A 15,621-nucleotide genomic window follows, 5' to 3' on the forward strand; every position below is an offset into this window, starting at 1 on the left:
TATGGCAATTTTTTTTTCTCTAACAAGCTTAAAACAGTCATTTATTCTGTTTTGACAGGTGGTCTTTTAATGGCCATGTTCTCAACTCACTACTCAAGGCTCTTAGTGCTATATGTACTCTCCTTTCTTTTACCTATCTTAAGTTTTTCAATGTTTTTATTTTAAATTCCATAGGAATGCCAACTGCTTAAGCTTTTCTCACCTCCTAAGAAAATTTCTTTCAGAGGAAGCAACCCAGGGTGCTGCTAATTGGCTTTGCATAACAGTAGGCAAATGTGGCCTTAAAGCAACTGTGACATTGTTTGCCAGCAAACGCAAATGCAGATTACCAAAATCAGTGTCTCTGAGAACCTCACAGATGTTTCTATTACTATAACTAACAAACGATGTGACTATTCACATAGGTATCTTTGATGCTAGTCCAAGCAACCTGATTCTTCACATTTAGATAGTCACTTTAATTTCTTACAATCCTCAAGCTGGAGTTTCTAGTGCTTCATTAAAGAAGTTCAAAAATATTCATCATACAGTGATTGGACTGATAAATCTAAGTCCTGAACTTTGCCAACAAAAAGGAAAAAAATGGACTTCTGGTATGTCTTCAAAATCAGTTGCCTCAAGGCATTTCCTGTATCATGCTCAAATTAGTTTTAATCCAATAGTATATTATTTTGACTGACCTTGTGCATATTTCTTAAAAGAATAGTTAAGAGATGTTTTGCTAACTAGATCACTCTCATGATAAAAAAATATTTAAAAAGAAGAAATGCCTATTTTGGGTGTAACACTCAGACAACTTAATTTTTTTTAAAAAATCAAGTTTGTGGTACCCATCTATGTATCTACATTGAGATGCAGAGCCAAGAGTTCCTGCTGATTTTACAATCCCTTTGGGTTATGTAATACATATTATTCTGCTGATAATAAGCCATATGAAGCAGCATTCTGCTGTATTGACATGGCCTGGCCAAGAACAACAAGGAAAAGAAATAGCATTCAAAAAACTGGCAAAATGTTTATGAACTCTAAATCCTCTGCACATGAATAAATACATCTGACAAAGTGCAGAGTCTCTCAAAAAAGCCCTTCTTGACCTTCCTAATTTGAGTTCAATTGCATGTTCAGTGTTGAGAAGCCAGTGTATGTTCTGCCAATGTTTTAAGCTCAAGCTTTACTACACTTTGTTATTTGTAAAAGTGAAATCCCAGATAATAAGTTATAATTGCCCTATTAATCACTTGAAAAGGGAGTTTGGAGGGAAAATGGGATTTGAAATTGCAATAATTGGTATCCTGAAAGACATCCTTTTTTATTTTCTTACCTAGAGCCTACCACATACTACTATGAAAACGACATGTATGCACTTTTTTTCAATGGTGAGGTACAAGCACTATGCCTTATATATTAGTTTTTCTAAGGGAATGAAACTTAAAACTTCAGTGTAGTGATGCTGTTAGTCATGATGACCTTTGAACTGGAAAAAAATACAGAAACCCAGGCCATGGATTATAAATTATATTGTCAATGAAAGAGAGGAGAACTTTTTGTTTCATAAGTTGTTTCAAGTATTACATTTTCATTTCCTTTTTTCAAATGAATTATAATGTACAACACATAGGTATTTTTCTTCCATTTTTCATTTAAAAAATCATTCTTTCTCTTTGCTTCGTTTCTCTGTGTATTGATAGACCTGACACACCAAAATTTACCTTTCAAAGTTCAATATACCAAATCCATCTGTTACCCTTAAAGTATTTTGTGAAAAATCTATATTTTTGCTTATATCCCTAAGATATCTCAATTAAAAAAGAAAGACATAGATTACTTAAATCTCTCTTGTTTAGTTCATAATGAACAAATCTTAGATCGTGCTTGTGTAATTGAAGACAGCCAATGAAAAGGAACAGGTAGTATTTAGGGTATTATAATAACTAAATCAAATTTACTATAAGATATCCAGATAATTGAAGTTGATTAAATAGTCAATGTAGCCAAAAAAAATCATTTAGTTTATCACTTACTGGGATTTTTAGCATTTATACACACACGTGGGCATGTTTAAGATTGGCCAATGGTACTTTTATCCCTTCCTCTATTTCAAGCCTGGTCTTTCTAAAAACAGAGAGAAAAGGCAAAGGTCTCAAACTTTAAATTAGGTGACATCCCTCTAATGTCAGTAACTGTTCTATGAAAACAGTGTCTTTGATCTCTAGATATAGCTGATATAATAAAATGATCAAAGACATCCTAGTCAAATGAGCATACAAGGGAAGGAAGGTACAAAACACATCCATTTTGCTTTTTTAGTAAATTCAGATAAATTAAGAAAAACATGTAACTCCATACAACTGACTTGCATCTGTTCTGAAATACAATCATCTTTTAAAGAAAGAGACCACAGGACAAATTATTCCATCTTCATTGGAAATCCTCCCTTGGAAGAAGGGAGTGGGCCAAGTGCAGAGATTACAAGAGCACAGAGATTGAATGTCATTTGAATGAGTGTGTTCAAATAGAGCCAGTGAAATCCATAATTTCTTTTCACATAGTTGGAAAAGTGGTTGGCTTTTGCAACTGGGTAACATTTCTTTCTGGGCAGGTCAATCATCCATGGAGCCACAATCCACACCATACTGTGATTTTCTGCACATCTGGTGTAAGCCTTTGCATGCAAATATTAAAACCAGTCTACTTCCTTAAAATGTTTCTATATTTAAAATGAAATAAGTAATTTGAGAATATAGGTGAATATGCAAAATACGTTATCTGGTAGGCAAATAGAACAGCCCAACATTAACTGATAAGGTAGAAGTAGTATTCATTTTTTGCACTCCCTTATTTCAATGAAAAACAAAAAAAAAACAAAAAATAAAACCTCAACATTCTGTTTGATGTTATTTGTTCATAGGAATCTCAGAAATATTCTAATATTTAGAAAATCTTAAGACACCATGACCTATGTGTGATATGAATTAGCAGTCCACTAATAACATTAATCACCAGATAGTTACATCCTTTGAGTTACTGTGCTAATATTACACAACAGAGTAAAGACTTGAGCAGTGCTCAAGTCTTCTGTCTCATATTTTCCTTCAAATTAAAAATGTACATATTTACTTAAATAAACATAGCACAATAATCATATTGAAGCATCATAGGTTTGTAAGATAATGACAATAAAACTTATGTGTTCAGTGTGCAGAAGAAAATATACTTTTTCCCCTTCATAAATACTGTAGGTGAAAACATGAGTTACTTTTAAAGAACAGTATGAATTATAGATTTTTTAAATGATTTTGTGTATGTTTATTTTATAAGCAAAGTAATACTTTGAGTTTGTGAAAAAAGGCAAAATATATAAAGTAGCTGTAACATTCTGTACATTCACTATAAAAGTAAATGAATTGATATGATAATATTAATGAATGCATATGAACTTTGAAATATTTGTGAATTGCTATTAATTTGTCCAAAAGCTTTCCATGGTCTGGAAGTGAACCTAATGGTAATTTGATCTGAAGTCTTCTCCAGAGTAGTCAGAAAAATATGTTGCAATTTAGTTATGTGATGTGAAAGAAAAAAGAATGACCTTTGGCAATGTAAATTCAAGTTCAGGTCTTGGATCTATTGCATTCTGGCTGCATGACTTTGAATGGATTTCTCAAACCTCTTTGAGTCTCACTATCACCATCTGTAACATGGAAATAGTATGTATCTCTCAGCCTAAAGAATTTATAAATGGTGACCGAAAAAAAGAGTTTATAAATATTTTTAAGACTCCAGACCAAGATGGTGACACAGGAGGCTCTTGAATTTTCTTCCTCCCATGGATGCACTGAATGTATAGCTACAAACAGAGCAATTCCCTTGAAAGAAACTAGCTGAGTGACTACTACACATTGAGCAAATGAGAAAATACCCATATCAAAATGGGTGGGAAATTCTTAGATACACTTTTGCCATGAACACTCATTCCCCAGCTTCTCCCTGAGGAGTGAAGGGTTTGGACTATACATCTAGCACCCCAACTTTTAGGCTCCCACCAGAAGAATGGGCTCCCAAAACACTTAGCTCTGAAAGCCAACAGGGCTTGGTTTCTTGAGTCCCATAGGACCAGAGCAAACAAAAAAGCAGTTCTTAAGTATGTGAGCACTTACTATCAATACTATAGCTATCCTCCCAAGGATCAGTGCAGAGGGAGCAGGCAAACATGCTCATCTCCCAGTCTTTCTCTGCAAGGGATCTGACTACATACTTTACAAGCTGCTGCCTGAGGGGTCTGGCTTCTAATTAGTTCACATCAAGATGCTGACTGTGATTCTCCCCAGAGCATTCAATAGCTGGTGGGCACTTCTCCTGCCTTCTTCTTCTGCTTCCCTCCAACAATAAAACCAGGTCACCAAGTGTCTCCATGGAAGGAGCTTGTTCACATATCTAGCACCACAAGTTTTATGGTTGCGACCTGAAGGATGGGACCCCAAATCACCTAGCTCTGATAGCTAATAGAGCATGTGTTTATTAGTCCCATAGGATTGTAGCAAACAAAGAAGTAAGTTTTAAATGGGCACAGGAGTACCCCTCATGTCAACACACGTGAGCTCAGTGTAGAAGGAAAGGCAAAAATTCCCATCTCACAGTTTCTCTTTGGGAGGGGTTTGACTGCATACTTTCCACCCAGCTTCTAATCAGCCTACTTCTAGGTGCTGACTGTGATTCTTGCCTTATGGACACTTATAGGTCTGGGCACACCCTCAACTACTGGGAGCCACTAACAACGAAGACTGTGGCTTGGACAATCACAAAGGTTTGAGAGGTAACCAGGAGCTTGGGCTGGGCTGATAGACAAAGTTCATCTCCTAATGAGACCAGCCTATCAAGACTGGGAGAGGTGGGTGTTTTTATAATGTGCAGAAACCAACAAAGAAAGTCAAGGAAAGTGAAGAAACAGGGGAATATATTCCAAACAAAAGAAGATAAATCTCCAGAAACTAATCTTAGTGAAATGGAGATAAGTGATTTACCCCACAGAGTATTCAAAATAACAGTCCTAAATATGGTCACCAAGGTCAGGGAGCAATGCATGAACAAAGTGAGAATTTCAACAAAGGGAAAGAAAATATTAAAAAATACCAAGCAGAAATCACAGAAGTGAAGAATACAATAAATGAACTGAAAGATTCAATAAAGGAGTTTAACAGCAGACCAGATCAAGTAAAAGAAAAGATCAGGTAACTCAGACAAGGTAGTGAAACTCATCAAATCAAAGCAGCAAAAGAAAAAAGAATGAAAAACAATGAAGATAGCTTAAAGGACTTAATGAACACCATTAAGCAGACCACCATACACATTTTAGGTTTCCCAGAAGGAGAAGAGAGAGAAAGGGCCAGAAAGTGTATTTGAAGAAATAGTGGCTAAAAACTATCCTAACCTGGGGAAAGAAACAGACATCCAGATCCAGGAAGCCCAAAGAATACCAAATAAGATGGATCTAAAGAGACACACACCAAGGTATATTATAATTAAATTGTCAAAGTTAAAGACAAAGAGAGAATCTCAAAAGCATCAAGAGAAAATATGGGAATCTCATTAAGATTATGAGTGGATTTTTCAACAGAAAACTTGCAGACCATAAGCAAATGGGATAATATATTCAAAGTGTAGTAAGAAAAAACTGCCAACCAAGAATACTTCACCCAGCAAAGCTGTCCTTAAGAATTCAAGGAGAGATAAAGTTTTGAAGACAAACAAAAGCTAAAGGGTTCATCACCAGTAGATTTGCCTTATAAGATATGTTAAAGGGAGTTCTTCAAGCTGAACTAAAGGATGCTAACTAGTAACATGAGAACATAAAAGCATATAAAACTCACTGGTAAAGTATATATATATATATATATATATATATATATAATATATCTATATATACATACACACATACATGTATGTATATACATACACGTATATATACATACATACATATATATATTTTTTTATACTTAAATTCAGAATACTCATATTGTAATGGTGGTGGGTAAATCACTTATAACTCTAGTGTAAAGGTTAAAAGACTGAAGTATTAAAAATAATCCATAACTACAATAATTTTTAATGATTACACAATATAAAAAATGTATATTTTGACATCAAAAGGATAAATTGTGGGAGGAAAGTATAAAAATGTAGCGCTTTTCTAAGCATTAAAAATTAAAATGTTATTGGCCTAAAATATTATACACTATTAAAACTATAGGAGTTATATGTAAGCCTAATGGTAACCACAAAGCAAAAACCTATAGTAGATATGCAAAAGATAAAGAGAAGGGAATCAAAACATACCACTACACAAAATCATCAACTCACAAATGGAAGACAGCAAGAGAGGAAAAACAGAACTACAAAACAGCCAGGAAACAAAAAGATGGCAACAGTAAGCCCATATGTATCAATAACTTCTTTAAATTTAATGGACTAAATTCTCCAGTCAAAAGATATAGAGTTGCTGAATGATTTAAAAAACAAGGCTGAACTACATGCTGTCTACAAGAGAATCACTTCAGGTTTAAGGACACACAGGCTGAAAGTGAAGGGATGGAATATGCCATGCCAATGGAAACAAAAAGCAGGGCAGATATACTTATATCAGAAAAAATAAACTTTAACCCCCAAACCGTAATATAAGACAAAGAAGATCATTATAAAATGATAAAGGGGTCAATTCACCAAGAGGATATAACACAATGGATAGCTTAGATAGAAAATCAATAACTAAACACTGGACTTAAACTACATTAGATGGCATAGACCTAACAGACATATACAGATCATTCCATCCAACAGCAGCAGAATATACATTCTTCTTAAGCACACATGGAACATTCTCCTGGAGAGATAATACAGTAGGCCACAAAACCAGTCTTAGCAAATTTTAAAAAACTGAAATCATCCCAATTATTTTTTCTGACCACAATAGCATGAAACTAGAAATCAATTACAAGAAAACACTGGAAAATTCACAAATAGATAGTAATTTAACAACATGCTACTGAACAATCAATATGTCAATGAAGAAATCAAAAGAAATAAAATAAATCTTGAGACAAATGAAAATGGAAACACAAAATACCAAAACGTATGGCATGCAGCAAAAGCCATTCTAAGAAGAGTTTATAGTGATAAATGCTTACATTAAGAAAAAAGAAAGATCTCAACCAAACAACCTAACTTTAAACCTCAAGAAACTAAAAAGTGAAGAATAAACTAAGGCCAAATTAGTAGAAAGAAGGAAACAACAAAGATCGGAGTGGAAATAAATAAAATAGAGATTAAAAAGACAATAGAAAAAATCAATAAAACTAAGCTTGTTTTATGAAAAGATAAACAAAATTGATAAACTTTTACCTAGACTAAGAAAAAATGAGAAAGGCCTCAATTAATAATGCATGAGGAGACATTACAATTCATAACAGAAATACAAGGGAACATAAGAAACTACTATGAACAATTACATGCCAACAAATTAAATAACTTAGAAGAAATGGATAAACTTCTAGAAACAAAAAACGCATCAAGATTGAATAATGAAGAAATAGAAAATCTGAACAAACAAATTACTAGTAAGGAGATTGAATTAATAATTAAAAACCTCCCAACCAAGGAAAGTCCAGAATCAGATGGCTTCACTGATGAATTCCATCAAAAATTAAAGAAGAAGTAATACCAATCTTTCTCAAACTCATCCAAAAAATTGAAGAGGAGGTAAGATGCCCAAACTCATTTTTGGAGGTCAGCATTTCCTTGATACCAAAGCCAGTAAAGAACACTACAAGGAGAGAAATTACAGGCCAATATCCCTGATGAACAGAGATCAAATATCCTCAACAAAATACTAGCAAACTGAATTCAACAGTACATTAAAAGGATCATATGCCATGATTAAGTGGGGTTTATTCCTGGGATGCAAGCGTAGTTCATCATCTGTAAATAAATAAATGCAATAAGCTACATCAACAAAATGAAGGATAAAGATTATATATAATCATCTTAATAGATGCAGACAAAGCATTTGACAAAATTCAACATCCTTTCATGAAAAAAACTCTCAATAAATTTGGTATAGAAGGAAGGTACCTCAACATAATAAGTCCCGTATATGAGAAACTCACAGCTAACATCATACTCAATGTTGAAAAGCTGAAAACTTTTCCTCTAAGATTAGAAACAAGATAAGGATACCCACTCCTGTCACTGTTATTCAATATAGTACTGTAAGTAAATAGTATCTAAAGCAATCAGGCAAGAAAAAGAAATAAAAGACATCCAAATCAGAAAACAAGAAGTAAAACTGTTACTATTACAGATGACATGATACATGTAGAAAACCCTAAAGATGCCACCAAAAAGCTGTTAAAACTAAATGAATTCAGCAAAGTTGCAGGATAAAAAAATCAACACAGAAAAATCAGTCGTGATTCTGTACACTAAAAATTAACTATCTGAAAAAGAAATAAAGAAAACAAAATCTCATTTACAATGGCACCAAAAACAAACTACTCAGGAATAAATTTATCTAAGGAAGTGAGAGATCTATACACAAAAATCTTTAAGACACTGATAAAGGAAATTGAAGACATAAATAAATGGAAAGATATCCTAAGTTCATGGAACAGGAAGGTTAATATAATTAAAATGTCCATAATACCCAAGGTGAGCTATAAATTCAATGCAATACTTACCAAAAGGCATTTTTCACAGCAATAGAAAAAAAATCCTAAAACTCATATGAAACCATAGAAGAACCACAAATAGCCAATGCAATCTTGAGAAGGAAGAATAATGCTGGAGTTATCACATTTCCTGATTTCAAACTATATTAAAATTAATCAACACAGTATGATATTGTCATTAAAAACAGACATATAGATTAATAGAACAGAAGAGAGATCCCAGCCATTAATTAATCTTCAGGAAAGGAACCAGGAATATACAATGGGGAAAGAATAGTCTCTTCAATAAATGTTGTTGGTAAAACTGGATAGCCATATGCAAAAAATGAAACTGGATCCCTATCTTATACACAAAAATCAATTCAAAATTGATTAAAGATGTAAATGTAAGACTTGAAATCCTAAAACTCTTAGAAGAAAACATAGGGGGTAAGCTCCTTGACATAGCTGTTGGCAATGGTTATTTGGATTTGAGAACAAAAGAAAAGACAACAAAAGCAAAAATAAACAAGTGGGACTACCTCAAACTAAAAATCTTCTGCACAGCAATGGTAATCACAATAAAATGAAAAGGCAACCCATGGAATGGGAAAAAGTATTTACCACATATCCAATAAGTAGTTAGTATCCAAAATATACAAGGAATTCATACAACTCAATAGCAAAACAAACAAACAAACAAAACCAAATACCATAATTCAAAATGGGCAAAGGACCTGGATATGTGTTTTTCCAAAGAAGACATACAAATGGCCAATATGTACACGAAAAGATATTCAACATCATTAATGACCAGGAAAATGCAAATCAAACCATAATGAGATACTTCCTCACATATTGTTAGGATATGTATTATCAAAAAGGGAAGAGATAAATGCTGGTAAGGATGTTGGGAAAAGGGAACCCTTGTGCATTCTTGGTAGTATAGTCACTATGGAAAACAGTAGGAGGTCCCTCAAGAAATTAAAAATAGAACTACCATATGACCCAGGGATCTCACTTCTAGGTAAATATCCAAAGGAAATGAAATCACTATTTGGACATCATTGGACACATTGGAAACAATGTAGGTGTCCATCCACAGATGAATGGATAAAGAAAATGTAATACACACACATCCACATACACAGACACAATGGAATATTTTGCAATCTTAAAAAAAAAGAATGAAATTCTGACTTTTGTGACAACATGGATGAACATGGAAGGTATTATGCCAAGTGAAATAAGCCAGACAGAGAAAAAAAAAACTACATGGTATCACTTATGTAGAACCAAAAACAAACAAACAAAATAGTTGAACTCATAGAAACAGAGGGTAGAATGAATGGTGGTTGCCAGGAGCTGAGTGGTGGGGGGAATAAGGAGAGGTTGGTAAAAGTTTTTAAACTTTCACTTATAAGATGAATAAGGCTTGAGGATGTAATGTATAACATGGTGAATATAACTGATAATACTGTCTTGTATAATTAAATTTTCTAAGAGAGTAGAACTTAAGTATTTTCATCAAAAAAAATGTAACTGTGAGGTGATGAATGTGTTAAATGAACTCAATGGAGGGAATCATTTTACAATGTATATGCATATCAAATCATAACTGTATATGTTAGATATATGTATTATAATTTTATTTGCCAATTATACCTTAATAAAGCTGAAAAAATATTTTTCAAAAGCTTTTTTCCCCCCGAACTGACATAATCCTACAGAAAATATTAAGAGAACTTTTCTTTGAGTTATTTCTCTTTCAATGTTTCATTGCTCATTAGCCGGATCAATATACAAACCATTTCCTCCCAAGGGTTATCTTTACTTATTTATTGAGGTCTGCCAATAACCTGATCGAGGGGAGTACTATATGGATTTCATAACTGGGCAAAAGTTATAGCATATACCATGAGAACATGTAAACTTTTCTTATCTAAGGCTTGCCTTCTTCCTTAAAATTGTAAGAGCTCCATTGTGTTTTCTGAGTTCATGTGATTTTAAAAAAGACAAAAAATATGCATGCATACATTCCTGGTCCTTTACCCCTACTCTTTTGTACTTTTAGTTTTTTACCTCATTTCCTAGAAGGGCATTAACACAGGCTTCTGATGCATCGCAGATGGCTGTGAGATCATGTCCTCCTTCTAGAGCCAACACCACATGTCCATCAGCCAGTGTCATCAATTGCTTCGTCAAATGACCAAAGCCTAACATAATGCAAACAGAACATTTCAAAGTATAAATTAAAAGTTAACTGACCACTAGAATCTAATATTGATTGAGCATTTATTCTGCATATGTCCTTTCTCGGCACTTCCCATGTGCTAACTTGTTTAATACTCACAATAACTTGATAAATTAGGTCCTATTAGTATCTCTATTTAACAAATGAGGGCACCAAAACCCAAGATCCCACAGCTAAGAAGTATCACAACTAAGATTTGCAACAGTCATTTTGGTTCTTCACCAGTGCACATTACTGCCTTTCACAACACACTCTATGTGTACCTGGATGAAAAACTTGAATAGTGTTTGTTTGACAATAAGGTAAACAATTCCGTTTGCTTAATATTTCTTTCCTGTTTCCATCATCTGCCTTCATTATAAAAGGAGGTTTTCTATATGACAGCTCAAAGTACTTAACTATCACATTAGATTTTACAGACATTCTTTTACTATAACATAGTTGCTAAATGCAAAAAATAATATCTATTTATGTTATAAAGTATAATATGACAAACACCTGGTCACTCACCTTCCAATTTAAGGAAAATACTTTTGAAGCCCCCTGTATGCTTCTCTCTAATAACATAATTCCTCCTCACTATGGGAAATCAGGATCCTGAGTTTATGTTTATAACTCCTTTGCTTTCCATTGTTAATTTGCTTATTTTGGAACTTTATAAAAATGGTTTTATACTTTTGCACCTTGCTCTTTTCACACATTTTGTTAGCTCATCTCTGTTGACACATGTAGCTACAGTTCTATGCTGTCTAGTAGGCCATTTAACGAGTACAGAAGAATTTATTTACCCATTCTCCTGTTGACAAATATTTAGGTTTTGTGTTATTACAAAAATTGCCCCTATGGGACTTCCCTCGAGGCCCAGTGGTTAGGACTCTGCACTTTCACTGCCGTGGGCCCGGGGTTCCATCCCTGGTCAGGGGAACTAAGATCCCACAAGCCATGTAGTGCAGCCAAAAAAAAAAAAAAGCCCCATGAACATTCTTATACTAGTCTTCTGGTGTACATGTGCAAGAGCGGAGTGAAATTGTCATGACTTAAAACCTGCTAAATAATACCAGATCATTTCCAAAGGACTATTATCAATCCCCACTCTGAGAAGCAGTACATATTAGAATCCCAGTTTAGTCACATCCTTGCCACCATTTGGTATGATTTGCCAACTGGGTGGATGAATGATAGCATCTTACTGTGGTTTCATTCAGTATAAGGAGGAACCTTTCTATTTCTACTCCAAATTAGAGTTTTCATTATAAACAGATGTTGAATTTAATTATTTTACTATACCAAATGAGACGGTTTTTCTCCTATAATTTCATAGTGTTGTGAGTTACATTAATATTTCAAATATTTAGCCATCATTGAATTTATGAAATAAGTTTGGTTGTGATATATTATCTTTTTTATACAAAGCTGGATTTGTTTCACTAATGTTTTGTTTAGAATTTTTTTTCACCTATGTTTATGAAAGGGGTTAATCTATGAATTTCCATTCTTTTATTGAGCATGTTGAACATGTTGAATTTTATTATGGTCAGACCCTCTTTTTCTATTATTTGACCCTAGAATGTTGGGTAGAAATCTTCTGTAAAACCATTTGGCTCTTGTGTTGTCTTTGAGGAAGATTTTTTTTTTTTTTTTTTTTTTTTTTGCGGGGGAGGTACGCGGGCCTCCCACTGTTGCAACCTCTCCTGTTGTGGAGCACAGGCTCCAGACGCGCAGGCTCAGCGGCCACGGCTCACGGGCCCAGCCGCTCCGCGGCATGTGGGATCTTCCCAGACCGGGGCACGAACCCGTATCCCCTGCATCGGCAGGCGGACTCTCAACCACTGCGCCACCAGGGAAGCCCCTGAGGAAGATTTTTATCTATTGAGAATTTCTTTAGGGATTAGAGGACTATTTGTGTTTTCAATATCTTCCTAAGTTATATTTTTCTAGAAGTTTCTATCTTTTGTGTTCAAACTTATTCATTAAAGTTATTTATTACCTTTATTATCATATGATGGAACTCAATTAGATGTAGTCATTGTTACTGTATCCTCAACATCTCTGAAGTTTTCTTTCATATTTTCTTTCTGTCCTGCATTATGTGTACTTTTATTTCGTATCTATCTTCCAGACTTTCTCTCTCCAGATGTATCTAATCTGCTATTTATACTTCTACAGATATTTTCATTTCAGTGATTACATTGTTCAATTCCAGATGTTCTATTTGGTTATATTTCATAACTTCCTAGTCATTTTTATATTTTCTTACTTTTGGTTTATGTTTTTATTTCTTTCTTTTATTTCTTTAGGCATAATTATTTTATTTTTTGTATCTGCTATTTGAAGTCTTTGTGGCTTAGTTTTACTATATTTTGTTTCTGATGATTCAGCCTCATGATGTCTTAATTCTCCTTTGTTTTTTGAATTTTTTTGAGCTCATATTAAGCAGAACTTTATATGTGAGAAAGCTTGGAAGCCTGAGTTGAATGTGATATTTATCTTTGAAACCTGAGTTGAGTGTGATTTTGTTTGCTTCTGCTGGATGGCTGAAACATTACCAACCAAGATCAATTTTAAATTCTTAGACTCAAGGGTTTTTTTTTTTTTAATGCACAGATAATGTAAATATAGACCCCAAAACGATTACAAATTGACATAGAAAAAAATATAGTTTTTTTTTTCCCTTTCCATTCCCTTTAAAATTCCCTCTACTGATAGCCATAGCTAAGATCAATTTGTTGTTTTATTCAGCTGTATTTCCTTTTCTCCTATTTATCCTTTTCTTTAGAGTTGGCCCTTTGACATTCCCTTTTCTATTCTGGTCTCCAATCAAAACCCTTCCCTTCACAGACCCAAAGCTTTGACTCCCCTTTCTAGTATGCAGTAGTCTATTAATGTTCAAACTTTCGCCAACTGAACACTTTGGGATAGCCCAGGGTGGCCAACAGCTATAGTATTTGCTCACTTTTCTTCATCTTTTTGGAAGTCATCCATAAATTTAAAAGAGCAGTCTTGATATTTTCATGTAGGAGTATTTCAGGATATGCAGTCATTCATATTGCCAAATGTAAATGTCTCTCAATATTTAAAAAATTTTAACATTTCATAAACCTGCTCAATTTCAGGCACTACTGAAAAAAAAAGGATAAATGAAAATATATAAAACCATGTGTTCGGGCTTCCCTGGTGGCGCAGTGGTTGAGAATCTGCCTGCCAATGCTGGAGACACGGGTTCGAGCCCTGGTCTGGGAAAATCCCACATGCCGCGGAGCAACTAGGCCCGTGAGCCACAACTACTGAGCCTGTGCGTCTGGAGCCTGTGCTCCGCAACAAGAGAGGCCGCGACAGTGAGAGGCCCGCGCACCGCGATGAAGAGTGGCCCCCGCTCGCCGCAACTAGAGAAAGCCCTCACACAGAAATGAAGATCCAACACAGCCAAAAATAAATACATAAACTAATTAATTAATTATTTTTAAAAAACCAACCATGTGTTCAATATGGCATTTCATTTTTTAAATAGGCTTTAAGAACATGCAGGACATAAACATTTAATTTTTAAAACAATTATATTTTTAAAGCAGTTAACAGATGTGTTGCTACAGCATAACACACCTGGACTAGGCTCCCAGATCCTCAGATGCTCAGCGGCCCACAAGTTCCTGAATCGACTTGTTGAAAACAAGTGGCCAAGATTGCGGAGTAGGAAGACCCTGAGCTCACCTTCTCCCATGGGCACACAGAAATTACAACTATTTACAGAGCACCTATTGAGGAGAAAGACTAGAAGGATATCAGAAAAGATCTACAACTAAAGATATAAAGAAGGAACCACAATGAGATGGGTAGGAAGGGCAAAGATGTAGTATAGTCAAGAGCCATATTCCTAGGTGGGCACCCACAGACAGGAGGATAATTACAATTACAGAGGTTCTCCCCAAGGAGCGAGGGGTCCAAGCCCCACATCGAGCTCTCCAGCCTGGGGGTCCTGCACTGGGAAGCCAAGATCCCAGAAAGTTCAGCTCTGAAGGACAGTGGGGCTTACTTTGGGGAGAGCCAGAGGGCTGTGGGAAATAGACTCCACTCTTTTAAATTAATTAATTAATTAATTAATTTATCTATTTTAGGCTGCATTGGGTCTTCATTGCTGCACGTGGGCTTTCTCTAGTTGTGGCGAGTGGGGGCTACTCTTTGTTGCAGTGCATGGGCTTCTCACTGCGGTGGCTTCTTTTGTGGAGCATGGGCTCTAGGCACACAGGCTTCAGTAGTTGTGGCTCACGGGCTTAGCTGCTCCTCGGCACGTGGGATCTTCCCGGACCAGGGCTCGAACCCATGTCCCCTGCATTGGCAGGCGGATTCTTATCCACTGAGCCACCAGGGAAGTCCCTAGACTCCACTCTTAAAGGCACACACAAAATCTTACACTCTCCAGGACCCAGGGCAGAAACAGTAATTTGAAAGGAGCCTGAGTCAGACACACCTGCTGATCCTGGAGTAATAAAAGGGAGAAACCTACAAACAAGAATACTTTACCCAGCAAGGCTTTCATTCAGATTTGATGGAGAGATCAAAAGTTTTATAGACACGAAGCTAAAAGAGTTCAGCACCACCAAACCAGCTTTACAAGAAATGTTAAAAGGACTTCTCTATGTGAAAAAGAAAGGGCCATAACTAGAAATATGA

At 35.1% G+C, this 15,621-nt stretch overlaps 1 protein-coding gene across 1 annotated transcript in view; it reads right to left on the minus strand.

The window, feature by feature from the left end:
* Positions 1-15,621, minus strand: part of HDAC9 (histone deacetylase 9) — a 568,543-nt gene that overhangs the window by 65,173 nt on the left and 487,749 nt on the right. Inside the window, exon 23 of the mRNA XM_082632918.1 lies at positions 10,782-10,915. Within this exon, the coding sequence (XP_082489044.1) occupies positions 10,782-10,915 (134 nt within the window). The remainder of the gene's footprint in view (positions 1-10,781; positions 10,916-15,621) is intronic.

Source organism: Mesoplodon mirus, assembly GCF_964341445.2.
Source record: "Mesoplodon mirus genome assembly, chromosome: 9".
NCBI classification, from domain to species: Eukaryota; Metazoa; Chordata; class Mammalia; order Artiodactyla; family Ziphiidae; genus Mesoplodon; species Mesoplodon mirus.